General features: G+C 48.4%; 2 protein-coding genes across 2 annotated transcripts; one reads left to right on the top strand and one right to left on the bottom strand.

Moving 5' to 3' along the window:
• The first annotated feature begins 238 nt into the window (after positions 1–238).
• HDHD3 (haloacid dehalogenase like hydrolase domain containing 3) lies at positions 239–2,952 on the top strand. The gene is made up of 2 exons (XM_079926517.1): positions 239–381; positions 1,865–2,952. Exon 2 carries the CDS (start codon positions 2,040–2,042, stop codon positions 2,793–2,795), a length of 756 nt encoding a protein of 251 aa, XP_079782643.1. The 5' UTR covers positions 239–381; positions 1,865–2,039; the 3' UTR covers positions 2,796–2,952.
• A 1,755-nt stretch (positions 2,953–4,707) lies between these two features.
• BSPRY (B-box and SPRY domain containing) lies at positions 4,708–25,268 on the bottom strand. The gene is made up of 6 exons (XM_079926531.1): positions 24,841–25,268; positions 21,549–21,647; positions 16,311–16,541; positions 15,141–15,166; positions 7,270–7,394; positions 4,708–6,087 (listed from the first exon to the last, which is right to left on the bottom strand). Exons 1-6 carry the CDS (start codon positions 25,075–25,077, stop codon positions 5,561–5,563), a joined length of 1,245 nt encoding a protein of 414 aa, XP_079782657.1. The 5' UTR covers positions 25,078–25,268; the 3' UTR covers positions 4,708–5,560.
• Positions 25,269–27,530: the final 2,262 nt, after the last annotated feature.

Raw genomic sequence — 27,530 nt, 5'->3', positions numbered from 1 at the left:
TGGGTCTTCAGAAGGGGCAGAGAGGGTCACGGAAGGGACGGGGAGGGCAAAGGAGCACGGTGAGCGGGGACTAGAGCTCCGGGTTGAGGAAGGCGAAGGTGCAGCGGGAACAAGCGGAGAGGACCGAAAGAAGTGGAGGGGGCGGGGCGGGGCGAGGCGTGGCGTAGGGGACGGGGAGAAGCGTAGGGGGCGGGGCGAAGCGTAGGGGCGGGGCGAGGCGAGGCGTAGGGGGCGGGGCGAGGCGAGGCGGAGGAGGCAGGCGGAGGAGGCCGGCGGAGTGCTGGGACACGGGAGAAGAGGGTCGCCGCTGAGCTGCTGCCCCCTTTCCCGAGCGGGCGTGCGGCTGCGGCTTCTTTCTTGACCGGCTTCCCCGCGAGGCAGGTGGGTCGTGTGCCCCGGGGACTGGCGCGGGAGGTTCCGCTGCATACCGCAGGGGTAGAGATGTCGCTCTAGCAGAAGGCTACCTGGACTTTGGCCTCACCGAACCCTGGAGGTGGGGAGGGAGAGTGAGCAATTCAGGCCTGCAGCCGGAGGCCCCAACTTCGGCTTCCAGAAATGGAAAACGCTGTGGGCCCTTTGTTCTAGTCTTAGCTATGCCAGTGGCTCCCTGCGTGACTCTGGACGAGTTCCCGCCCCTCTCTGGGCCTCCGTCTACCTATCTGCAAAGTGAGAGGGTCTTTGGACGGGTCTCCCTAAGTTCCAGACTGACTTAAATTCATTTCCTTGATAAACTTCCTCTAGGGCTTGTCCCCAGATTCACCAGCCAAGTCCGTCCCTCAGCAACAACTTGGCAGCACTCTGAACTCTGGTCCCTCAAGTTTTAGCTGAACAGGTTGCATGTCTGGAATCAGTTCCGTCTGGGGCAAGAAGCTGCGTCCAGCCTCTAGACTTTAGGCTGAGGAATTTGTTTTCTGTGCACTGGGTCAGTAATCCTTCACTGGCTCTCCACCCAGGGAGGCGTCATCATCTGGGGCTGAGAGAGGCTTTAAGACAGGTAGGAACAGGCTGCTCTGTCCTGCCTTTTGTCCTGGGCTGTACAGGTTCACTAAAATCAGATTTTTTTTTTTTTTTTAATCCAAGTACGTCTAAGCAGTGGAAGGGAGTACTGGCCAGAGAATGTGGAGGTTTGGGTTCTAGTCCTGGCTGTGCCGCTGGCTGCCTGTGACCTTAGGCGAATATCTGCCCCTCTCTGGCTCAGTCTTTCCCGGCTGAACAGTCAAGGGGTGGGTCAGATGGTCTGCAAAGACTCTGCTGTCTTTCATATTCCGAACAATAGTAATAGCAGTCATAATAATTGTTTCCTTAGCTGACCTACGAGGCCCTGCCTGAGCTGGCCCCTATCTACCCAAAGCACCAGACTCCTTGCCCTGCCTCAGGGCCTTTGCACTCGCTGTTTCCAGTGCCAGGAATATTTAATCATCTCCATTTCCTGAATAGGCTTTCTCAGATCTCCACTGACGCGTCACTTGCTTAGGAAGTTCCCCGACAACAAAGACTAAATCGGGTTTCTGGATTGATATCCTTCCTCATGGTACATGCTGTCTTCATTATGCTTAAGTATTCATGTAGTTCTTTGTCCGATAGCTGTATCCTCTGTTCTTTAATGCCTGTGCATGCCATGAGGCCTAGAAATCTGTCCTTTCCCAACATCTAGCACATAATAGGTGGAGTGAACAGATAATCTCATTTAGTCCAACAGTCTTACGAGGTTGAGTCACTGTGCTCTTCTTACACATGAAGAGACTGGGCTTCAGAGAGTGACACTCTTAGGGTCACACAGTGAGTTGGCAGTGTCTGAATTTGAACCCAGTCTGTCTCAGACTCCGAGGCCTGAACTTCCACCTCACTTGCCCTCACACTCCAGGATCTTCTGCTGTGAAGACGTTACCTAAGTGCCAGCAGATCTGACCCACGAAGCCTGGAAAGAGAAGACCATCAGGTTGTTGGGCGCGGTGCCGTCCAGCTCCACCTCCCCTAGAGGCCCCCGGACCTGAGGCAGAGGTGGAAGTGGGGTGGCCTGGCCCCCCTCCTGCAGACCCATGGCGCGTCGGCTCCAGTTACAACTGCTGACGTGGGATGTGAAGGACACGCTGCTCAGGCTCCGCCACCCCGTGGGGGAGGAATATGCCGCCAAGGCCCGGGCCCACGGGCTGGAGGTGGAGGCCGCGGCCCTGGGACAGGCCTTCGGGCGGGCATATAGGGCTCAGAGCCACAGCTTCCCCAGCTATGGCCTGAGCCGTGGCCTCACCTCCCGCCAGTGGTGGCTGGATGTGATCCTGCAGACCTTCCACCAGGCAGGCATTCGGGATGCCCAGGCTGTGGCCCCCATCGCTGACCAGTTGTACGAGGACTTCAGCAGTTCCCGCACCTGGCAGGTGTTGGAGGGGGCTGAGGCCACCCTGAGGGGGTGCCGAAAACGAGGTCTGAGGCTGGCAGTGGTCTCCAACTTTGACCGACGACTGGAGGACATCCTGGCGGGTCTTGGTCTGCAGGAACACTTCGAGTTTGTTCTGACCTCCGAGGCTGCCGGCTGGCCCAAGCCTGATCCCCGCATTTTCCATGAGGCCTTGCGCCTTGCTCAGGTGGAACCGGCAGTGGCAGCCCACATTGGGGACAGTTACCAATGTGATTACAAGGGAGCACGGGCCGTGGGTATGCACAGCTTCCTGGTGGCTGGCCCTGAGCCTTTGGACCCTGCGGTCAAGGATTCTGTACCCCAAGAACACATCCTCCCCTCACTGTCCCATCTCCTGCCTGCCCTTGACCGCCTGGAGGGCTCACCCCCAGGGCTTTGAGCCTGGCGAGGGAAGCGGTCAGGCCCAACAGACACTGGAGACAGGGAGCTCCTTCCTTCCCTGAGATCTGGCCTTCACCCCCCCCACCCCCCGCAGCCTCCATAATGCATTCCGACTATAAAGCAGTGAATGCGGGGCATTCAACCCTGCGCCACTAACCAGCTCCTGGTCTCTGAGATGCTTCATTCCTCACACCTGTGTCCATTTTCTACGATGAGTCCCCCCTCACCTCCAACAAGATTCATGAGGGCCCAACTAGCTTCAAAACCAACACTTTCAAACTTTCTTTTTAGCAGCAGGGCCTTTCGTCATGGGAGAGCTTATGTGGAACCCCAACATGCAAATCAGGAAAAATGAGAAACTGCTAGGGTTGAAGCAGAGGTCCTGGGGCCCTTCATTCAGGCCCTGAAGCCTCTGCGACTCTCCGCTGAGAAGCTTGAGATCAGAGCTTAGTACCTGCGGGTACTGGAGTTCTCATTTAGGCGTGTCTCACTCCGAAGCCCACTGGCTTGACTGCGAGGTTACAAGTAGAATGGGATCCATGTCACACGAGGCATAATGCAGTGGGGATCCAGGGAGAACAGAGAAGGTGTCCTAAGGATGGCGGTCCTGAAGGGCGCCCCAGTCATAGGAATAGCTTGGGGGTGGGAAAGCACAGGGAACAGGGACTGGAACACGAGGTGGCAGGAGTGCAGGGAATATGGGGGGAATCACTGGAGATTGAAGTAGGTTAGGCTTTTAAAATTCCACGTCTCTTCCTGCCTTTCCCCCTTCACACACCTCTCTACGTCGTATTTACTGGACACCTGTGCCTTGCCCAGTGCCAGGCACAGGGGGTACCACAAGTAAAAAGCACACAAACAGGCATACACAGTGTATGTTCTGGTGCCAACAGGCAGGGAGGACTCTGGAGTGGACCCTGAGCTGGGGGTGGCCCGTAGATGGGCAGAGGGACAAGAGGGGCATTCCTGGCAGTGGGCCCACAAACTGTGGACTGAAGACTGCTGTGGGGAGTTGGACTGGTGGTTGGGGGAGCATGTCCTGGGGGCCTTTGGGTGCCAAGTAGAAGAAATTGGCTTTGACCCAGGTTTGAGCAGAGACTGTGCCCAGGCAAAGGCAGGGAAGCTCTTCTCAGACTTGGCCGAACCTCTTGTGGGTCTCTCTTCCTAGGGCTTGGTGCTGAGGCCAGGTGACCCAACATTAATTCCCAACTGTCAGGCAGTGAGGAGATGGGTCATGAGCTGTGGTTTCAGAGCTGCAAGGGCCTCAGAAGTCATGTCAACTGAAAAAGTTGATTTGATCCACCCGGTGTTTCAAGTAAATTATTGAGCAAACTGAAGAGTGGGGAGGGCTCTGGCCCCCATCTTTGTTTTTGTTTCTGTTTTTTTTGTGGTACACGGGCCTCTCACTGTTGTGGCCTCTCCCGTTGCGGAGCACAGGCTCCGGACACACAGGCTCAGCGGCCATGGCTCACGGGCCCAGCCGCTCCGTGGCATGTGGGGTCTTCCCGGACCGGGGCACGAACCCACGTCCCCTGCATTGGCAGGCGGACTCTCAACCACTGCGCCACCAGGGAAGCCCTCTGGCCCCCATCTTTGAGCCCAAGAGCCTTATAGGTAAGTTGCAGGTAAGATTGCCTTTGAACTGTGTTCCCAGATGAAACAAAATGGGAGGACCACTGTTCTAAAGTGACCTCCTCAGAGGACTTGCCCTTGGTCCCCACAATGCAGGGCACAGAACCCTGTCTCCAGGCTCTTTCAGCTGTGTATGCTGAGCTGCCTCCCACCTATACCTGAGAACGGGGATGGGGGTGAGGAAAATATCCCTTTCCCAGCAAACATACCACTAAGATCTGAGCTGGCACCTGGGAGATTTGCCCAATTACCAACAAAGAACATGGAAGAAATTTTCAGTCTTTGAAAACCTTTAATAATGTACATGTTCCCTAAGGCTGGCCCTCTTACTCCCTCAGCCCTTTCTGGCTTGAAGGCCTCACCCTGGTCCCCACATTATGTTAGAGAAGGCATTAGTTGGGAGCACACATCAGCTGCAGTTGGGGACAAAGCTCATTCCTGTTGCCACGGGTGGGTGCTGGCTGGAGCCCTGCCGATGGGTGTGCCGCAGCCAGGCTACCTGGAGACAGGGTCCCCTCAGTCTTCCCAGTGGCTATGCAAAACCTGGGTGAGGACACAGCCCTACGGGCCGGAGTCCTCTGGCCAACAGCAGCCTGGCAGGAGTTCTGAATCCCTTCCAGGTTGTCCTTGTGCTAGAAAAATATTTCCTCTGTATGCCGTGTCATGAAAAGGACTGAGAAACACTGAACTGAGGGGATGACGAGCTTCAGCCACAGGCTTTTCTGCCAGAGAACGGCATCTACTGGGGGCAGTGCTGCTCCAGAAGAGTCTACCACGTGCATCCAGTCACCTGTCCGTCCACCCATCCATCCACCATCCATCCGTCCATCCGTCCACTTGCTGGCCAAATATTTATCGCACGCTTACTATGCACCAGGTACCATGCTGGATGCCAGAGAGAAAGTGGTGAACAAGACACCCTCAGAGGGGCAGATGCACAGTGCATTTGGGAAACCAAGGCCCAGGGAGTAGCAGGTTCCCCACAGATACCTGGCTTTTAATGGTTGTACCCAGAACCCCTCCTAAAAGCTGCCCATTGGGCACAGGCAACATCTGGGAAAAAGACACTGGGTAGAAATATGGCCTGAAAGAGTGGTGGGGAGGTAGACCTGGTCTCCCCATGGCTAAAGGTCAGCGGACGATGGAAATGGTCTGGTCAGCCACAGCAAAGACTGGGAAGAGGGGCCCAGGGAAGGACGCGTGGTGGGTGTGGAGCACCGTGCCCGAGCCTGCCTCGTAGAATAGCAGCTCCTGTGCCTGCAAGTCCAGCAGCACCCCCAGCTGAGCTGGGCAGCGCAGCAGTGCCAGGGGCTCATGCTGCCCATCGTGTGAGAAACGGAACTCCTGGTCGTAGCGGGAGAAGACCCAGGAGAAGGCATTGTAGCCCAGACGAGAGTCACTGCCAGAACCCTTGCGGGGCAGCTGGCCTAAGGCCACACCCACCTTATAGGCACAACTGTTCTCGACGTTCACCGTCCAGGCATGGAGCCCAGCCTGGAAGGAAGTGGTGGCCAGGGCATTGGGCCAGTGGTCAAAGCGCTCCGGGCCATCTGCACAGGTCTTGGACTTCTTGGCGTTGAAGGTCAGGGTCCTTTGATCATCTGACAATTGCAGGAAGGGGCTGACAGTCCTCTCGTTGATACGCACGTCCTCCGTGCCTGCCAGAAAGAATTCTCAGACTTGCCCAAGGCCCACCCTCAGCCCTAACCTGGCCACGTAGCAAAGGGCTTCCTCACCACTCACTGGCAGATAAGCCATTTACTCTCTGAGCCTCAGATTCCTCATCTGTAAAATGGGGATCAGAATAGGACTTACCACAGGGTGGATGTGAGGATCAAATGAGATGATGCATGTAAAGTGCCGAGCATTAGTAAGTGCTCAATAAATTGTGGCCATGACCACAGTAGTTATTAATAGTCCAAGACGCTCATCTGTTAACTTTGATAGATATAAGACCCAGAGAGGAGAAGCGAGTTGCCCGAGGTCACACACCAAGTTGGTGGCAGGGGCAAAATGAAGACCCAGCATGTTGTTCCTACATTTAGCATCTAACACTGATCATACCGCATTCCAGTTGGGCATATCTGCAGTTTCCAGATCAGACTTGTCCTAGCGACACGGTTCCTGGAGGCTTGGAAGCATCAGATACGCAGTTTCCTACAACTACCTAAATGGGACTGCTGGCAGATCAGGCACTACTGGACACCAGAATCTAGAGATGAGCTATAGCTTGTACTAACGTTTTAGGGATAACGTGCAGGGAGGGAGGATTAAAACTGAGGAAAATTCAATCCATTAACCTAACCTTTCTGTGAATTGTGAAAATACCACAACGGGCAGTGTGGGAGCTTCCATCTAGCTTGGGGGAAGCCTGCTTTGAGAACCCTCCCACTCGGGGAATTCCTGGAGGCAGGAGACCATGTTAGCTGGCCTGATCAATGTTAAGTTAGTAAGTGAGACGAATCCGGGAAGCTCAATTCTCGCTCAAGATGCTCTCCAGTTGCCCATCAATTATATCTTCTTAAAGAGAAACTAGGTTTCCAAGAAATAATACTGAGCTCTTGCACTAGGGCAGGACTTAAGGAGGACGTAATTTCCAGGAACAAGATTTATCCCAGACCCAAGCACAGAGCAGGCTGGTCTGGAAACAGGGAGGACCTGGCCCAGCTGCCCCAGGCCTGTCCAGAACCTTGACTCCATAGACAAGCCTGCATCCAGTATCACTGGTTGCTTAACCTGAGATCCCAGATGCACCAGTCCCCACTGTGACCCAGCAGCAAACCCCAGACAGACAGAAGCCCAGTTACTCCAACTGGTGCCAGGCTCCAGCAGCTCCTAACCTGAGAGGGACCCGAGAACAGCTGTCGCCCAGAGCTGGGTCAGTAGTGGGCTGCGAGTGCACTTCTCGTTAAAGTTTAACTTTTCCGACTCCTTGGGATCCAAAATGCCCTCTGCTTCCTCCGTCCTTATGCAGGAAAAAAGAAAAAAAAAAAAGAGATTTAGGAAGGTTCTGGAAATGTATCTGGATCAATACAGGATGGGGACAGAAGTCAAATCCTCTTCCCACGAGGGTGACACAAAGAATGGCAGCCAGGCCCCACATAGGAGCCCCCAAAGGGGGGTGGAGCCAAAAGAGAAGGTGGGCATTCCCTCTATGCCCTGGAGCCTTAATTCCAGCAAGGCACACGGTTTACAGGGAGGTAAATACTTGGTGCCAGTATTAGAACTTGTAGTCAGTGTGTTCTATGGAGGAAGCAACTTGCCAGTGTCTCTGGTGAGTTAGCAGCAGAACTGGGAGGAGGACCTGAGCCTCTTGTGCCGTAGTCTTTCCGCTCCACCGACCTGCGTGGAGAAAATTTTGCCTTCCTACAAAACCTATTGCAGCAAAATCTACTGGTGTGGTCAGAAGGTAGAGCCATTCCTCTCCTCTTAAAATGCAAACAGCCCCGAAGGGTCACGCAAGAAGGAACTATCAGTGATCACCCCAACCATAAAGTAGTCATAGCACTTTGCTCCCAATAACTACCTCTATTCAGCTCACAGGGGGGACTGGGTTTTGTTGGAAGGGATTTGGGAACAGAAGATGCTTAGGAGGGGAGTACTGCCATTTATTAAGCAGCCAGGCTCTGGGCTTGCTGTTTTCTATAGAGAATCTCATATGATCTTTGCTATAACCTGGGAGGCAGTTGTTATTCCATTTGACAGGAAAGAATGGAGATTCAGAGAAAGCACCCAAGCTAAAAAGAAGACCTGGATTCAACTGTTGCCTCCATGCAAAAACAGAACAAACCCAGGCTGGGATCCAGGCACCATTCAACATAATCCTTCCCCTGACTTGAAGTAAAATCTGAAGGGGTGTGGGGCAAAGTGAGGGTTCGCCACAGGGCTTCACAGACCTCTGAACTGGCTTCTGAGAAAGCCAGTTTGGGTAGGGAGAAAAAGCTCCCAAATGAGAATGTTTATATTTGCCTAAAGATGTCTTTAACAATATACAGTATGCTTTAGGCCTGGCCTATATAATGATTGTATGCCAGGAAAACAATTAGACTCAAATCAGTGATGTTCTTTCTCTTGGTAGTTATGACATATCAAAGATTAAAATTGTCCTGTGTTTCTTGTTTCAATGTACATGTGTGTGTGACGTCTTAAATGTTTTAATAGTCCACAGCTAATCAGCTTATGTATACTGTATGTATAATGAGAACAATGTCTTGTGTTTTCATCCTTTATGAATTCACAATTCTTACCTGTTCCCTTGTCATAACAAAGCCAGTAATATTTTCCTGTCTTGACAGCTTGATTTTTAGTAGAAAATATATTAAAAGCGGGGTTCTCATTGCAGTGGCTTCTCTTGTTCCCACTGTCTCTAATCCCAAAGATGGCCTTTGAGCTCAGGCAGCAGAGAAGTGACAGCACACACTCTCTTCCCCAAATCTTGTGGCTCTGTCCATAAACAGAGGATGGGGGGAGAGGGTGGGGCATGTCTCCTCATAGATGTGAGCTCTTTTTTTTAAGACTGACACTGACTGCTCTGGCTTGGGAGGAGCGAGGTTAACAGAGCCCTAGAAAAGCTGAAAGCAGGCTTTGGTTACAAAGGCTCCTTGTGGTCAGGACAAGAGAGGCTCTGTTGCCATCTCCTCAAAGCACTGAAGCTAGCTCTGGAGAATCCCCAGCCAACAGGTGAGGAGGAAATAGGAGCTGGAGTCAGCCGTGCTAAATCATCATCAGAGCAAATCTGAGGCCAGTCGTAGACACCAGAGTCTAGAGAAACAGCTGGTCCAGGTACCTCATGGTACAGAAGAGAAAACTCGTGACCCCAAAGGAGCGGGAGTGAAATGGGGCTGGGACACAGCAGGGCCCTGGCCAGGACCAGTATACCCAGTCTGTGCAGGGGGACCTGCTGCCGTGGCAGGCCAGGGTTGAGCTCAGCCACAGATGTGGAAATAACCTTGGGGGCCAAAACAACAGGTTTTGAAAACAGTACGGTCATCCCTCCATATCCTGGGGGACTGGTTCCAGACCCCCCACAAATACTAAAATCCATTGGGTGTTCAAGTCCCTTATAGTCAAGCTCTCTGTATCCGAGGTTCCCCATCTGCAGATTCAAAAACATTCAAATCCATGTTTGGTTGAATCTATGAATGGGGAAACCATGGAAATGGAGGGCCGACTCTACTTTGAGAGTATGAACCCCCAGTCTAAGGACACAAAGGCACAAAGGACTACAAGCAAATCTTGAACTCTACTAGTAGGTTTGTCAATCATACTATGGGTTTAGCAACTCTCAAACAACATTGCATGTATCACAGGACTGAACAGATGAATAAATATATCGGAAAGGAAAAATCCTGTGGTGTTTGATTGGAATTAGAAGTTATGATACAAACTCAGGAATAAAAAAGTTACATGCACACACACTCCCTAGCTCTGTATGCTGTCCACTGGGAAGGCCTGGAAGCAATGACGCATTAGTAGCAATGAACACACCTAATGGTTCAATCTTGGTTTTTAAATACGATTCCCCACTAAAAAAACCCAAGACACCCTGGAGAAATTAGCTGATTCCAGGCTGAGGCAGGAAAAGAACACGTTGAGCCTAGGATATCTTCTTGTGCCAGAAAGCAAGAAAGTACTCAAAGAATGATGAGAAGTTGTCAAAAGGACACAAGATCTGGCTTGAAGGGGCTCCTACTGGCCAAATCTGAGAGATTTTGAAGATCAAAATTAATAATAGTACTAACAGATTATAATGCACTGAATAAAATAAGAATCAGTGAGTCTATATTGATACTAAATAAGTGAATAAACAAGCAAACTAAGTCCTAGACACAGCAATCAGGCAACAAAATAAATAAATAAAAGGAATCCAGGGCTTCCCTGGTGGTGCAGTTGTTGAGAGTCCGCCTGCCGATGCAGGGGACACGGGTTCGTGGCCTGGTCTGGGAAGATTCCACATGCCGCAGAGCGTCTAGGCCCGTGAGCCATGGCTGCTGAGCCTGCGCATCCGGAGCCTGTGCTCCGCAACGGGAGAGGCCACAACAGTGAGAGGCCCGCGTACCGCAAAAAAAAAAAAAAAAAAAGGAATCCAAATTGGAAAGGAAGAAGTAAAACTGTCACTGTTTGCAGACGACATGATACTATACATAGAAAATCCTCAAGATGCCACCCAAAAACTACTAGAGCTCATCAGTGAATCTGGTAAAGTTGCAGGATACAAAATTAATATAGAGAAATCTGTTGCATTTCCATACACTAACAATGAACTGTCAGAAAGAGAAATTAAGGAAACAATCCCATTTACCATCACATCAAAAAGAATACAATACCAAAAAAAAAAAAAGAATAAAAGACCTAGGAATAAACCTACCTAAGGAGGTAAAAGACCTGTACTCAGAAAACTATAAGACACTGATGAAAGAAATTGAAGATGACACAAACAGATGGAAAGATACACTGTGTTTTTGAATTGGAAGAATATTGTTAAAATGACCATATTACCCAAGGCAATCTACAGATTCAATGCAATCCCTATCAAAATACCAATGGCATTTTTCACAGAACTAGGATAATTTTAAATTTCTTATGGAAACACAAAAGACCCCAAATAGCCAAAACAATCTTGAGAAAGAAGAATAGAGCTGGAGGAATCATGCTTCCTGACTTCAGACTATACTACAGAGCTACAGTAATTGAAACAGTATGGTACTGGCACAAAAACAGACACATAGATCAATGGAACAGAACAGAGAGCTCAGAAATAAACCCACATGATGAAGGAGGCAAGAAGATACAATGGAGAAAAAACAGTCTCTTTAATAAGTGGTGCTGGGAAAACTGGACAGCTACATGTAAAAGAATGAAATTAGAACATTCTCTATCACCATATACAAAAATAAATTCAAAATGTATTAAAGACCTATATATAAGACTGGAAACCATAAAACTCCTAGAGGAAAACATAGGCAGAACACTCTTTGACATAAATTGTAGCAATATTTTTTTGGATCCATCTCCTAAAGCAAAGGAAATAAAAACAAATGGGGCTTCCCTGGTGGCGCAGTGGTTGAGAGTCCACCTGCCAATGCAGGGGACACGGGTTCGTGCCCTGGTCCGGGAAGATCCCACATGCTGCGGAGCGGCTGGGCCCGTGAGCCATGGCCGCTGAGCCTGCGCGTCCGGAGCCTGTGCTCCGCAATGGGAGAGGCCACAACAGTGAGAGGCCAGCATACCGCAAAAAAAAAAAAAAAAAAGAATGCAAATAATGTTGGCAAGGATGTGGAGAAAAGGGAATTCTTATACACTGTTGGTGGGAATATAACTTGGTGCAGGCACTGTGGAAAACAGTATGGAGGTTTCTCAAAAAACTAAAAATAGAACTACTATATGACCCAGCAATTCCATTCCTGGGTATATACCCCCCAAAAACCAAAACACTAATTCAAAAAGATAGATGAGCCCCAACGTTCATAGCAGCATTATTTACAATTGCCAAGATATGGAAGCTACCTAAGTGTCCATCAACAGATGAATGGATAAAGAAGATGTGGTACATATATACAATGGAATACCACTCAGCCATAAAAAAAAAGAAATTTGCAACAACATGTATGGACCTGGAGGGTATTATGATCAATGCAATAAGTCAAACAGACAAATACTGTATGCTATCACTTATATGTGGAATCTAAAAAACAAAAACTGGTGACTATAACAAAAAAGATACAGGGATATAGAGAACTAGTGTTTATCAATGGGGAGAAGAAAGGAGGGATGGGCAAGATAGGGGTACAGGATTAAGAATTATAAACCATTATGTATAAAAAAAGCTACAAGGATATATTGTACAACACAGGGAATATAGTTAATATTTTATAATAACTATAACTGGATTATAACCTTTAAAAATTGAGTCACTATATTGTACACCTGTAACATATAATATTGTATATCAACTATACTTCAATTAAAAAAAACTAATATAATATTGTATGTCAATTATATTTCAATTAAAAAAATTAATATCCCTGGGGCTTCCCTGGTGGTGCAGTGTTTAAGAATCCGCCTGCCAATGCAGGGGACACAGGTTCAAGCCCTGGTCCAGGAAGATCCCACATGCCGCAGAGCAGCTAAGCCCGTGCGCCACAACTATTGAGCCTGTGCCCTAGAGCCCGCGAGCCACAACTACTGAGCCCACGTGCCACAACTACTGAAGCCCGTGCACCTAGAGCCCGTGCTCCGCAACAAGAGAAGCCACCGCAATGAGAAGGTCGTGCATCGCAACAAAGAGTAGCCCCGGCTAGTCGCAACTAGAGAAAGCCCGCGTACAGCCAACGAAGACCCAACGCAGCCAAAATTAAATAAATAAAATACATACATTTATTAAAAAAAAACCCTAATATCCCTGATAATGGGACAAAATGACATTATGTGTCCCCTGGTATGATGGACTGAGGACACATCACTTATGAAATATTCCTGCTCAAAATGCATAACCTGAATCTAATCATGAGATAACATTAAATAAACTCAAATTGCGAGATATTCTATAAAACTGTCCTTAGACTCTTTAAAAGTGTTTAGAAAATAAAAGGTTAAGGCACAATTACAGATTTAAAAAGACCAGATGGATCAGAGGGAAAAAATCCAAACACTGTTAAGAACATTCTTAGTACAACTGGCAACATTTGAATACAGACTATATATTAGATAATAGTATTACATCAACATGAGATTTCCTGAATTTAATAAGTACACCGTGGGGGAATTCCCTGGCGGTCCAGTGGTTAGGACTCCGTGCTCTCACTGCTGAGGGCCCGGGTTCAATTCCTGGTTGGGGAACTAAAATCCCACAAGCTGTGCAGCGCAGCCAAAATTAAATAAATAAATAAGTATGCTGTGGTTATGTAAGAGAAGGTCTGTTCTTCGGAGATCCACATTGAAGTATTTAGGGATTAAAAGTCGTGCTTTCTGCAATTTACTCTCAAATAGGTCAGAAAAGAATAAGTTGTTTTATATATACATTAGATAGATAGATAGTCAGACAGACAGGATGACAGACAGGAAAAAAGAGACAGATAAGAAACAGAGAGAGCAAATGTGGCCAAATATTATCAATTAATATTTCTAAGTTCAGGGCTTCCCTGGTGGCGCAGTGGTTAAGAATCCGCCTGCCAATGCAGGGGATACAGGTTCGAGCCCTGGTCCGGGAAGATCCCACATGCCACGGAACAACTAAGCCCATGCGCCACAACTACTGAGCCTGCGCTCTAGAGCCCATGAGCCACAACTACTGAGGCCCTCGTGCCACAACTACTGAAGCCTGTGCGCCTAGAGCCCATGTTCCACAACAAGAGAAGCCACCACAATGAGAAGCCTGTGCACCACAATGAAAAGTAGCCCCCGCTCACCATAACTAGAGAGAGCCCGCACGCAGCAACGAAGACCCAAAGCAGCCAAAAGTAAATAGATAAATAAATAAAATATTTCTAAGTTCATTATACTATTTTGGCAACTTTTCTGTAAGTTTAAAATGTTTCAAAACAAAAAATAAAGATAAAACATTTTTTCAAAAATCAGATCAGCTTGGTATTGAGGGCAGACTGTTAAAGGAAGATGATGAAGATAAAGGAGAAAGAGAAGACTAGCAGAAGCATGGAAAGATTGTAAGGAGATAGCAAATTAAATTTAGGAACATCTGTACTGTGGAATAGTTCAAAGACTTTCCAAAAAGTGAGGTAAATATAAATGTACTGATATGGAAAGATTCCAAGATAGATAGCCTGATAAGTTATAAAACAAGTATAAAACGATCCCATCTACGTTTTCAAAAAAAAATTTTAAGAGGAAAACAGAATCCCACACACTCTTCTATGACTAAACACAGGAAAGCCTACAAGACACACATCTAACTGTTAAAACTGATCACCACTGGGAACAGGATTGGGAAGAGGTGATGGAGACATTTTTAATTTTAAATGGTTTTAAACTGGTGAAAAATTTTTTCTTTCTCCCATGCACATGTATTGCTATTGAACTTAAATATAAAAATAAAGAAGAATAGACTGTGCTCCCCAAGTAGAGCTCTGAAATCTCACACACACAGTGTAAGAATTTAATTTCTTTGCCTGGAAAATTACACCCTCTTGGTCACTTCCTCAGGCTCTTGGATCTCAGAACCTTTCAGAACTCAGTTAGGGTCTGGTGAAATTCTTTTATTATTGCATAATTAAAATGAAGTTTTGAGTGGTAATGCAGACTTAAATTTCAAAGATTCTTTCATCAGAGAAAGGGGAAGTGAGGTAGAGAAGACAGTACTGGGTCAGGTGTCAGGTGTGGGTCCAAGCCCCAGCTCTGGGGCTTAGGCAAGTCCCTTCCCCTCTTTGAGCCTCAGCGTTCTCATCTGTAGATGAGGGTGGGAAACCCCTTCCACAGGGTGACTGTACGTTTTTTTAATAGGATAATATTTAAGAAAGCCCATGGCAAGCCTCTGACTCATTATTTATTTCACTGCCCTTCCACATGGGTCTAAAGTGGCTCTCCAAGCTAGGGGCAGGAAGACCCTTGTCCATTGAGCCTGGCTTCAGGGAAGGTACTCAGCTGCCCGCCATGAGCTTCCTCCCAGGAGCAGCGGGCCTGATGGCAATGGACTAAGTAGAGGCCTAAGGCCGTGGTTTCCGTGACTGCCCAAGCAAATACCGGGGGCCATACTCACCTTTCAAAAATCTCCTGCTCCTTCTGCTGTGAGAAAAGAAAGCAGAGTCAGGCTTGGCACCAGAAACCCAGCAGGCAGTCATCAAGACTTAAATATAATCAACTTGCATGGAGGGCTCCACGTGGACAGAAACTCTAGAATACAAACGTCTACTCCTTCTTTAAGACCCCGCACAAAACTTTATGGATCCTTCTTCACATACCTCCCCCATCAGCGATCCCCTCTGTCCCCTGTGTCCCATGGCATCCTGGGTTTCCCTCAGCTACACTTCAGGACAATCACATATTTACTCAACATTTCATCCCCCACCAAGCCTGTCACCGGCTCAACGGCTAGGACTCTTTCTGAATCTTCTACTGTGACTGTCCCAAGGTTTGGGGCAGAATGTGCTCGGCACATGGAAGCTGTGTAATGAAATAAACGCACAATCTGGGACAGTCACAGAAACTGCCCCCCTTGAACTGCAGCGGGACAGCTTGGTCGTTCCACATTCTCATTTCTCTGCTTGGCACATCTACTCAGATGGAGCACTGCCACCTTAGAACTGCGGATACCTGCATAGGTATATAAAATACTTTGAAAGGATATGTACCAGCATATTGGCCATGGTAATTTCTGGGTGTTAGGAGTGAGGATGAGCTCTGTATTTGCAGTGGACCCCTTGTCAGTGCAGTGTTCTCTTCAAGCTTCTGGTCTCTCTCATCCTCCCCACTTCCTTTAATAAAGCTGTGACTCTTGTCTTTCAGGCATCAGCTTCTAAGTTGCTTAATTCAGGAAGCCTTCCCTGACTACCACTCCCTCAAGGCTGGACTGCAGGGGCCCCACATCCCAGTAGTGCCCTCTACCATAGCACGTATCCCTCCATATCCTAATTATCAGTTCTATACATTTGTCTCTTCCATAAGGCTGTGGGTTGCTGACAGCTGTATCCTATACCTCCACCCCATAGCACAATGCTTAGCATACAGCAAGCACTCAGTAAATATTTGCTCACTATTGAAAGAACAATTACCAAGTGCAAAAAAAAATCCATATAGTTCTATTGCCCTGTCTCATCCCTTTTCCAAATTATCATTTTCCACCTACTTCCTACCAATAAACATTCTCGGTGTTTTCAGACCTTGGGGGAGTCTGGCCAACTGGCTGTGTCTTCACCCTTGCCTGACTTACAATCAGCTGGAGGTCATCCAGATGGGTGAGCATGTCCACCAGGCTGGTGCGGATGGTGTCGAGCTTCTGCAGTGCCTCGGCCCAGTGTACTCGCTGTGTCAGTATACTCTGATGGGCCCGCTCCTCTTCACCGTGCACCTGTTCCAGCAGCCTCTGCTCCTCGCTCTCACACAGACTCCTCACCAGACCCAGCCGCTGGATGACCAGTTCCCGTGCCGCACTGGCTGTGCTCTGACAAAAGGTAAAATGAGGAGTCCTGGCAGAGCCCCAGTCAAGATTAGGAGGGCTTGGGCTCAGCCGGAAGGAGTGCTGAGATTGATTAGCAATGTCTGCCATGGGTACAGTAAAGGCAGTGCTTAAACCATCCGAGCCCTAAGATTTCCCAAATGTGGTTTAGGGTAAAGAACTTTGAGATCCAGACATCCAGGCCATATCTCATGGAGCTAAGATGACAGAATGAAAGAGCTGGGCAGGACTTACAGATCAGCTGGAATCACCTGCTTTTCACAGTTGGAAATCCCAAGGTCAAGAGACCAAGGTCAGAGAGTCATAGAATTGCAGAGCAGAAAGGACTAAAAAGTCTTCCCCATCAACAGCATGCACATCAACAGTAGTCCAGTTAATACTCTGGCCATGGCTGAGGGCAAAAAGCTCATTACTTCCCAAATCTGTTCATTCTAACTGCTTCCATGATAGAATTCTCACCTTCCATGCAGGAGGGCTGAAATCAGTTGTAAGTCAATGAAGTTAACATGTGTCCCCTAGCAGGTAGCACAGCATCTAGCACAGAGTAGGTGCTCAAATATTTACTGAATGACTGAATGGGAAAGTTCCTTCCAACCAGTAAAAAATCTCTTGGTAGTGCTCACATGCCAAGCCAATGGCTAGAGCAGGGGCTAGAACCCAGTTCTGTTGACTCTCAGTCCAACACTATTCCCCTGTACCAATGCCATCTGGTAACCAATCCTCCTCAAAGGCATTGTTGCGTGAAGCTCCTGCACTCTTGCCAGACAGGTGAGAGCAGAACTGTTTCCTTCATGCCAGAAAGTCACAGGTAGCCAGCAGCTCTCCTCATTCCCTGCCCCTGAAGACCTGCTTCAGAAGAAACTGAGACCCACAATTTGCCCAATGGAGAAGAGAGAGTGGCTAACTGAATGGCCAAGTGAACCCAGAGATTCAGACTCCAACTCCAGTGTTCTTTTGAGGCAACATAACGCAGTGGTTAGGAAATCAGGCTGTAGAAACAGTGCCTGGGTTTAAATCTTAGCTGTTCCACTTACTATCTGTGGAACGTTGAGCATATTACTATCTTCCCTGTGCCTCAGTTTTCTAATATGTCAAATGGGGATAATAATAGTACCAACCTCATAAGGCTATTGTGAGGATTAAATGAGTTAATACATATAAAGTAAATAGAACAAGGCCCAGCACATAAATATTTGATTACATTAGGTATTGCTCTTCTCTCTATGCCACTTCAGTGCCTTTCCCATGGGTGGGTCTCTGCAGCCACATTTGTACTTTGTGATCAGGATCAAGGACAGACCCAATATGCACCAGATACTCCCAGACAAGAAGCCTGCAGTCAATTTCAACATGTTTCTTGAGTCATTCCCAGAAAAAAATAGCAGAGAAAAAAGAAAACTTTGCTCACCAAAGATATGCCTGAATAAACTAAAATCCCTCCCAGAACAAAACACAGAAGTGCTGGGAAAATAGCTCAAAACATCCTTTTTAAAAGTGAAGCTACAGGGGCTTCCCTGGTGGCGCAGTGGTTGAGAGTCCGCCTGCCGATGCAGGGGACACGGGTTCGTGCCCCGGTCCGGGAGGATCCCACATGCCGCGGAGCGGCTGGGCCCATAAGCCATGGCCACTGAGCCTGCGCGTCCGGAGCCTGTGCTCTGCAGCGGGAGAGGCCACAGCAGTGAGAGGCCCGTGTACCGCAAAAGAAAAAAAAAAAAAAAAAAGTGAAGCTACGGCTTCCCTGGTGGCACAGTGGTTAAGAATCCGCCTGCGAATGCAGGGGACACGGGTTCGAGCCCTGGTCCGGGAAGATCCCACATGCTGGGGAACAACTAAGCCTGTGTGCCACAACTACTGAGCCTGAGCTCTAGAGCCCGTGAGCCAAAACTACTGAAGCCTGCGCACCTAGAGCCCATGCTCCGCAACAAGAGAAGCCACCGCAGTGAGAAGCCCATGCACCGCAGTGAAGAGTAGCCTCGCTTGCCGCAACTAGAGAAAGCCCGCACGCAGCAACGAAGACACAATGCAGCCAATAAATAAATAAATAAAATTTAAAAAAAAAAGTGAAGCTACTCTGGCAGCTCGGGAAAGGAAATCCCCTGGAGTCCAAAAGTAGAGAGGAAACTGAAAACTGGTGTAATCAAGAGCTGAGGACTCAACTAGTGCCCTGAATAGGGCTTGTGATTTACTTTAGAATCTTATACTCATCTAAACCATCATGCAAAAATTAGAGCACAATAAAGACCTCTCTGATCAAAAATGGAAAACTTCTGGGACTTCCCTGGTGGTCCAGGGGAAGACTCCATGCTCCCAGTGCAGGGGGCCTGGGTTCCATTCCTGGTCAGGGAACTAGATCCCGCATGCATGCTGCAACTAAGGAGCCCACAAGCCACAACTGGGAAGCCCGCATGTGGCAACTATGAGCCTGCATGCTGCAACTAAAGATTCTGTGTGCTGCAACAAAGGATCCTACATGCCACAACTAAAGACTTGGTGCAGCCTAAATAAATAAATAAATGAAAATGGAAAATTTCCTATGAATGAGGGAATTATTAAAAGATGTACTTTAACTAAAATATTGGACAACGACATGTAAGACCTGAGGGGTTATTGACTGAAAGCATTCTTATGGTACTTGTATCATTCGGGTTGATTCATTTTAGACATTATTTATTTGTGTTAAAATCTTAAGGGGACCGAAAATAGACTGTAAATAGAAGGTATAACTTTCAAGCTAGCACAGGGAAAAAGGAGGGAGGAGGGGTTGATTAACTCAACAGAAGGGAGGAAAGGAAGAAAAAAAGCATAGAAAACGTAAAATAAAATGAGCCATGGCCACTGAGCCTGCGCGTCTGGAGCCTGTGCTCCACAACGGGAGAGGCCGCGATGGTGAGAGGCCCACGTACCACAAAAAAAAAAAAAAAAAAAAAACCAAAGCAAACATATTACCCTCTTGATCCCATATCCCCCTCCGCTATCATCCCATTTCTCAGCTCCCTTCTATAGCAAAGTTCCTCAAGAGTCATCTAGGCCAACTATCCCAAATTGCTCTTCTCCTATCCTCTCTAAAACCCACGCTAATCAAACTTTCAAGGCAATGCTCTACAAAACTCCTCTTGTCAGGATCTCCAATGATGAGCATGTTACTAAATAGTCCATTCTCATTTCTCACCTGACTTGATTTCTCTGCAACATTTGACACCAATGATCTCCTCCACCTCCTTGAAACCTATTGTGGGACACAACACTCTTAGTTTTACTCCTAGCTCATTGATTGCTACTTCTTGGTCTACTTTGCCTCTTCCTATCTTCTCAATGGTTAAAAGTTGAAGTGCCCTAGAGCTCAGTCCTTGGACCCCTGCTTTTTTTTTTTTAAGTTGTTTCCACTTTTTATTTATTTATTTGGCTGTGTCAGGTCTTAGTTGTGGCACGTGGGCTCAGTAGTTGTGGCACGCAGGCTCTCTAGTTGTGGCACGCAGGCTTAATTGCCCTGTGGCATGTGGGATCACTCTGCTTCAGCCTCATAGGCCTCCTGGCTGCTACTCCAACTTGCCAGGTACACCCCCACCTCAGGGCTTTTGCACTTGCCTTTCCCCCGTTTTGGAACACTCTTCTCCCAGATATATGATCCATTCCCTCACCTCCCGTAAATTCTGTGCAAATATCAATCTTCTTAACTAGGTGATTCCTGATCACAGCATATGCAGTTACAACCCCCATCCTCAACATGACCAATCCCCCTTCCTGTTATATTTCTCCATAGCACTTATCACCTTCTGATATAGCATATATTTTATTTGTTATTACCCCTCTCCCCTGACTAGAATGTAGGCTTCATGAAAACAGAAACTTTCGAATGTTTTGTTCACTGTGGAATCTCTAGCACATAGACCAACAGTGCTTGGTGTGTGGTAGGTGCTCACAGAGATTTGTTAAATAATTAAATAAATGGCAAAATGTTGTAAGTATTCCCCGACAAAAGCTTCTATTTGACATTGTACTGAGGTCTTAGCCAGTGCATTTAAGACAAGAAAATAAAAAGACTGAGGAAAAAGAGGGTGAGAGAGGGAGAAATCGTCGTGCAGAGAAAAGCAGAGATGTACACAGAAGAGCCGCCTAGACTTCTAGCAGCTTCCTCGTTCCTGGTTCTGGTCCCCTTTAGGTTCTGAAAGACTCTTGTATCAGGGCAAGAAATTCTGTTTCGCTTATGCCAGTTCAACTGGGTTCTGTTCCTTGCAATCAAAATCATTTTTTTTTTAATTAGGTTGGCCTAAAAGTTCATTTGGGTTTTTCCGTAAGATGGTATGGCAAAGCCTGAATGAACTTTTTGGCCAGCCCAATACTAAAACAGTGCCAAGCCTGCTCCATGTACTTTGGGGGAATGAGGGAGGGATGTGCAGGAAGAAATTCACAGCCCCTGCCCTTGAAGGGCATACTTGAGAGTAAAGATGTAGCAGTGGCAATGAGTCAACTGAATAAAGGATCCGCAGTGAGGTGTTGCAGAGGGATCACCTGCTGAGCGTCAGAAGACCCAGCTCAGAGAACTGACTCTGGCAGGAGGCTGTGAGTCATTTAAACTCTATGGGACCCATTTCCCCATCTGAAAACAGGGATGTTACTACCATCTACTGCATAAGATTGTCATAAAGAATATGCAATGTAAAATCCACAGGTTATTTTATAATACTGGGGCTGAGCACAAAATAATTAAGATGGTAAGGGAATGCTACCCTTCCTGATCCTTTACCTGAAGCAAGTCATCTTCTATCGGAGTCTTTGTACCAAATATGTGCTGGGAATAATCCACTCTGCCCAGATGGCAAAACCAAGGCTCAGAGAGAGGGGAAACCATCCTTCCTGGGCATCCAACTTTGCTAACAGTACAATGAGTCTGTGAGGTTGGGAAGGGACCATAGACTTGTCCAAGCCCCTAAGGCTGAGGTCTTATCCTAGGAGGGGGCCCAGAGGAGGAGGGAAAGCAGAAGAATTACCTACCACTGCTCTCTGGTTCTTCCCTGGCAGGATGTCAGCCACATACTTGGTGATGGTAGCACTCTGTAACTGCAGCCTCTCACACTGGTCCACAATCTTGTTCTGCAACACAAATGACACCCATGGTGTCTTTTCTTCTTTTTTTTTAAACATCTTTATTGGAGTATAATTGCTTTACAATGGTGTGTTAGTTTCTGCTTTATAACAAAGTGAATCGGTTATACATATACATATGTTCCCATATCTCTTCCCTCTTGCATCTCCCTCCCTCCCACCCTCCCTATCCCACCCCTCTAGGTGGTCACAAAGCACTGAGCTGATCTCCCTGTGCTATGCGACTGCTTCCCACGAGCTTGATCCACACTGGTCCATTCACTCCATTCCAGTGACTTTTTTCCTCTTACCCCACCTCAGCCACCCACTCCCACGGTCATTATCTCAGACCTCATCATTATTGAAAACTATACAACTTCCAAAATCTTCATTTCAAGGATCCTGCACCCTGCCCACCACTTCCCATCCTTCTAGATCACGTACCCTGGAATCTCCATTCCAACAATTCAGCTTAGATGGAGTCACCAATACATTAGTCTTACCACTTTTCACTGTCCATCATCACCTTTTGTGGCCCCACTTCCCTCTTTATCCTTAAATCTGGTGGCCCTTTATTATTCTGTCTCTCCTCTGGCCACTTCTGGTCTCCTCTGCTTCTGCTATTCCACCCAGATCACCTTTATCTCTCACAGGAACTGCTGTTAGAGTCTCCTAACTGGGCTTTTATTTTTGACCACCGCCCACCCCCCCTTCCCATTGGCCACTGCCACCTTTGGTAAGGAAATCAGATCAAGTCTCATCCCAGCTCAAAACCCTCCAATGGCTTTCCAATACCCCCACAGTGAGAACTTAGCCAACAAGGCCCTACCTGATGGGACTCTGCATATCTGCATATCTCTCCAATGTCACCTCCTACTACCCCCCACACTGGCCTTCTAACCATTCCATAAACACACCAAATTTGTCCTGACCTCAGTGCCTTTGCACCTGTTGTTTCTTCTGTCTCCAGCAGTCTTCTCCCATATATTTCTTGCTCCCTGACTCCATGTTACCTCTTCAGAAGCCTTCTCTGACCATCCCCACACCCCATTCCCTTACTTAGCTTATTTTTCTCCATTGAGTTTTCACTCTCTGACTGTATATCATGGGTCTGTTTACCGTTTTTGGTATCTGCCACCCCCCCACCTCAGGCACATAAGCACCATGACTTTGATTTGTTCTCTATGTCCTATGACCTGGAAGAGAGTTCCTATACATGGAAGGCACTGAATAAATATTTGTTGAATGACTAACACCCACTTCCTTGGTCACAAGAGTTTCAGCAGCTCACAGCTCCCGAAGCTGTGAGCATCGGCCATGAAAGCAGGGGAGAGTTTTAGAAATGAAGAAGCCAAGGCTCACAGAGAAGTTACATGGCCAGGCCCCTGCTTTGCTACTCCATTTCTCCAGGTAACAACTGGAGCCCTTCCAAGCGGCAGTTCCTCCACCATTTCCCCTGAGAGCATTGCCCCAGTTCCATCTGCCAAAGGGCCACTCAGCTGTCTCTTCTAGGCAGCTCTTGCAAATCCTTCCAACCACAATTAGGAATCAGTCTTACACTTCACCGGTCCAAATACACAGTTAAAGAACTGAGTCGACTGGAAGGAAGCTGTGGTCACCACACACCGTAGGACCGAGGGAACTGAGACTAGCTTCTGAAAAGCTACAGGGCAGGTATCCAGAAGGTAAGAGGCAGGTTGTTGAACTGGGGCTGATTTTGCCCAGTTCAGTAACAATCCTGCCCTGGGGCAAAATTTCTTTGCTGGCTGGAGGGACGGGAAGCCTGCAAAAAAGCCAGTCTACTCAAAATTGGAGGGAGAGAGGGCAAGACACATATCCCTCCAGGAAAAGAAGATGAATATGCTAAGGAGCTCAGCAGGATTCAGGGAAGGCGCCCTGCTCCAGGGCAGAGTGCATTGCAAAACAAGCAGCAGACCTGCCACCCTGGCCCAGCCTTCACTCCTACCACTCAGATTCAGCCTTGATGGAAACATTTTTTTTTAAGGTTTTATTAAATTCTCACTCCCATTAGCATCACTTCCTCCCTCCAACCACTGAAGCAGAGGTGGTTTTCTCTGGCCTAGTCAATGACTCCCCTGGTTCAGGCCCTGAACAATAGGAACCTTGAAAAAGTTACTCCCCTCTCTGGGCCTCCGTTCCCCCATCTGTAAAATGTAGGGCCGCTGCTTCAAAGGTCTGGTTGGAATGAGGCAACGGATATTTAAGTGCTTTGGAACTTGCAAAGTCTCTATCCATTGTGCAAGTTCATTATACCACATTATCCAAGCTTATTTTCATTATCACTATGGGGAAAGTGGTGACAAGTAGGACCAACCAGGAGCCTTCAGGTGCCATTGAATAACTGAATCCCTCGTCCCAGCACCCTGTCAGGTATGTTTATTACTGTCCAGTCTAAGCCCTCTGGCCTCACAGCTGGGCAGAACTCCAGGGAGAGGTTGGGAGAATCAAGCAGGGTAATCAAATTGCAAGGAAACCCCCAGGGACCACAGCTGGGGTGGAAGGAGGCAGGAAGCCCCATGGTGACTTGACTCTCCAATCTCAGGGGAGGTTGGTGACAGGAAGGTGGCTAGCTTGGAGCCAAGCTGGAAGTGGAGGTGGGGAGAAAGAAACCCTAGGTGAAGGGTTCCAGTAGGAACCTCCCGATATCTTCCCCGCCCCCTCCGTTTACCCAAGTGAAATCGGCTTGAAGTACAGTCCAGGCCAATCCTGAAACGGAAAAGAAACCACCTTACCAGGAAGGCTGAAGGGTGGATGAGGGGAGGGGCTTTGAGTCGAGGGGCAAAGGAGCGAGGAGGGGCCGAGTTTTATCAAGTTACTAACGGGGCGGAAGCTGGGGAACATCTTGTCCCAGGCAACTGGAGCAGTGAAGCCCTTTATTGCCCAAGGCCAGCCCCATCGCACAAAAACTCTAATAAATGCCCCCAAACTACAGGTGAGGACACTGAGGCTCAGAGATTACGAGACTCACAGGGAGGACCTGATGGAGGTGGGAATCGAACTCAGGTCAGCCGGACTCCAGAAGCCACACCCTTAACCGCCTCGTTCTACAGCCAGTGCCACTGCGGAGCCTGGACTCCCGGACCCGCTGCTGGGTCCCCGCTGGGTCTCGCCCAGCGCCTCCCCGCCGGTGCCCCCTTCTTCCAGAGGAGCCCGCCGCCTACCAGCTCCCACGTCAGCTCACCCGCAGCTCTTCCGCGCGCTCCTCGGCCCGGCGGATGCGGTGCCCCCGGCAGCGGCCGCCCAGTCCCGCGCAGGCGACGCACACGGGCCGTCGTTCAGAGCAGCAGAACCACCTCAGAGCCTGGCCGTGTTCGGGGCAGAGCGACCCCGGCTCGGACCCCGGCTCGGACCCCGGCCCCGGCCCCGGCCCCTGCTCCGGCCCGGGCCACGGCCCCTGCCCCGCACTCTCCACTGACATGGCCGAGCGCCCGGCGCCGCGCGCTCCACCTGTCGCAGGTGGCGGCTAGGCGGGGCCTCCCTGACCCCGCCCCCGGGCCCCGCCGAGCGCCCGGCACGCTGGCCGCGGCTCTCCCTCCTGCCGGGCTCGTGCAGCCGGGTGGGCGTCCGCCCACACCCCGCCCCCACCCCGGGACAGACCCCGCCCGCTTCAGCAGTCTTTTAGATTTTTTGCTGAATTAAATCGCGTTTTGTGTGTGTTTGTTTTATAATAAACATAAAACACAAAATATTATGTGATTGTAGGAAACTGAGCACTATTAATTGAGCACTTATTAAGTGCCAGGATTTTGCTAAGCGCTTTACAAGCATTCCGTCATGTAATACAACAGCTCCTTTTGACAGGCAACTTTAAACAAGTTGTTTAAAGGTAGGTTCTGGTGTCAGACTGTGTGAGCTCAAATCCCATTTAGCTGCTTACTGGCTCAGTACCCTCCAGTGTCTCACTTGCAAAACGGGCATTATGTGGGTAACTACCTCACAGACTTGTGCTGAGGATTAAATGAACTAAAACACAAAACAGTATCTGGAGCTCAGACAGTGGCTGCAAGTGCTAAGAGTCTGCTAATAGTACAAGGAAAGTACTACTATGATCCCCATTTTTATGAAGATTTAGGATCTTGCCGGGGGCGGGGGGGGGGGGGTGGTCAGAGTTACTATTTGGTAGTAGTGTGATTGGAACTCAGGCAGTTTGACTTGTGGTAATATGATTCATACTTTTTAAATTGCATATCAAGGCCCAAGGAGGAACATCTGTGTTAGGCTGATTTCCACAAAGTATTTACATCCAAGTTTTCTTAATTTGAAAAAAATTTTTTAACTAGTATTGAAAAAAGTAATGCATCTTTACTGAAGAAAATAGAATGTGCAAATAAGCACATGGATGAAAAACCCATCCCCAGAAGGAACTACTGCTAATAATACCTGAGCTGTCCTGGGGCTTTTTTCCTTAGGATTTGATAACGGAATCTAAAGCCAGAAAGAACCCTTTGCGAGGGATCCAGACCAGTCTGCCTGGGTATACAGGGAGAGTGCAGCTCCCCAGCCCCCAATCTCTACTTTAGGAGGTCTTGGCAGAGGGCTGAGGAGAGAACTCAGCCAAAGGGAGAAGGGGCCAGGCCTCGGGTGACAGAGGGTATTCTGAGTTCAGAAACTGGACACTTGTAAGAAGGAAATGCTAAAGAAACACATCACTACATCCTGCTGCATGTTGGAGCTCAGGCACCTCAACCCCGAGGCCCCTCTAAGCGACAGCTCTACAGAGAGAAGAGAATCCTTCCCTTCTCTCAGCGCCTACAGCTTCAGCCCCAGATCTACACCACTTACAGTTATGGGAACTTGGTCAGATTATTTAGTGCCTCAGTTTCCTCATCTCTAAAATGGGGGTGATAATAGTATCTATCCCTGACAGCTGCTTCAAGAATTAAATGGGCTCTTATCTGCGAAGTGCTTAGCTTGGGTGTATGGCATATCCTAGGGGCTAATAAAAGTTTTATTATACATGTAAGGATCTGTAAATATACTTGTAGCAAGTTTTCAGGATGAAAATTGTGTGAGATTCTTCAGCTAAGGGGGTGCAGTGTTCCTGGCATGAAAAGAAGTTTCTAGTGCATCCCAGTGGAAGGGTGAAGTCCTTGTAACAGTGTTGCCCTCATCTGGGGATGGAGATGGAAATGAGCCAGACATTGTGGCTAGAATTTTTTGTTGTTATTCTAAGGGCTGAAGCAGCAGAGGGCTATTAAACATAAAACAGAAGGTGATTTTGTGTGGAGGGAAAAGAGACTGGGGAGAGCAGGGGGAGAAGAAGGGGTTAAGGTCCTTGGGGAAAGTGGGGCCCCTTCATTGGGTGTGGCCTTAGAGCTGTGGTAGCCCTAGGAGGACTGGAGGCAGGAAAGCAGGGACAAAATCCCCAGAAGTGCTCCCAGGCAGAGGGACTAGACAGTGAAAGGGGCTTAGGTGGGAATGAATTTACTTTCATAAAATTAGAATCATGTGTTCCAGCACTCAGGGGCTGAGTTAGACTGGAACTGGAAGATCAGCCCCTTCCCTTAATGTGTATCAGGCCCTGCCCAACATATGTCCCCATGGGAAGCCTCAGGATACTCATAAACTCCCAAGTGGTGGCTCTCAAGCTTTATCAGACTTCAGAATCACCTGGAGTGGTCAGGGGAGAGGGGTAGTTAAGCATACAGACTTCCCAGTAAGATTCTCATTCACAGGTCTGTCATGGACCCAGGAATCTGCATTTGTGGCAGTTGTGCTGAGACTAGGCTACAAATGTGCCCTCTGGCTGCTCCTAGAAACACTGCCCTAAGACGGTGGAGACAAGAAAGAAAAAAAAAGAGGACTGCCCTGGTGGCACAGTGGTTAAGAATCCGCCTGCCAATGCAGGGCACTTGGGTTTGAGCCCTGGTC

This window comes from Stenella coeruleoalba (genome assembly GCF_951394435.1).
Source record: "Stenella coeruleoalba genome assembly, chromosome: 7".
Lineage (NCBI taxonomy): Eukaryota > Metazoa > Chordata > Mammalia > Artiodactyla > Delphinidae > Stenella > Stenella coeruleoalba.
Note: the sequence above shows the minus strand (reverse complement) of the source record. Positions and strands in the feature narration are given on the sequence as shown.

Bases quoted from the DNA above. Each gene is read 5' to 3' on its own strand.
- BSPRY (XM_079926531.1), bottom strand. From the start codon at position 25,077: ATGTCAGTGGAGAGTGCGGGGCAGGGGCCGTGGCCCGGGCCGGAGCAG. The intron at 21,648-24,840 runs GTGAGCTGACGT...TTTGTGTTGCAG, and splicing joins AGCGCGCGGAAGAGCTGCGG to AACAAGATTGTGGACCAGTG. The intron at 15,167-16,310 runs GTAAGTCAGGCA...CTTTTCTCACAG, and splicing joins TGGATGACCTCCAGCTGATT to CAGAAGGAGCAGGAGATTTT.
- HDHD3 (XM_079926517.1), top strand. From the start codon at position 2,040: ATGGCGCGTCGGCTCCAGTTACAACTGCTGACGTGGGATGTGAAGGAC.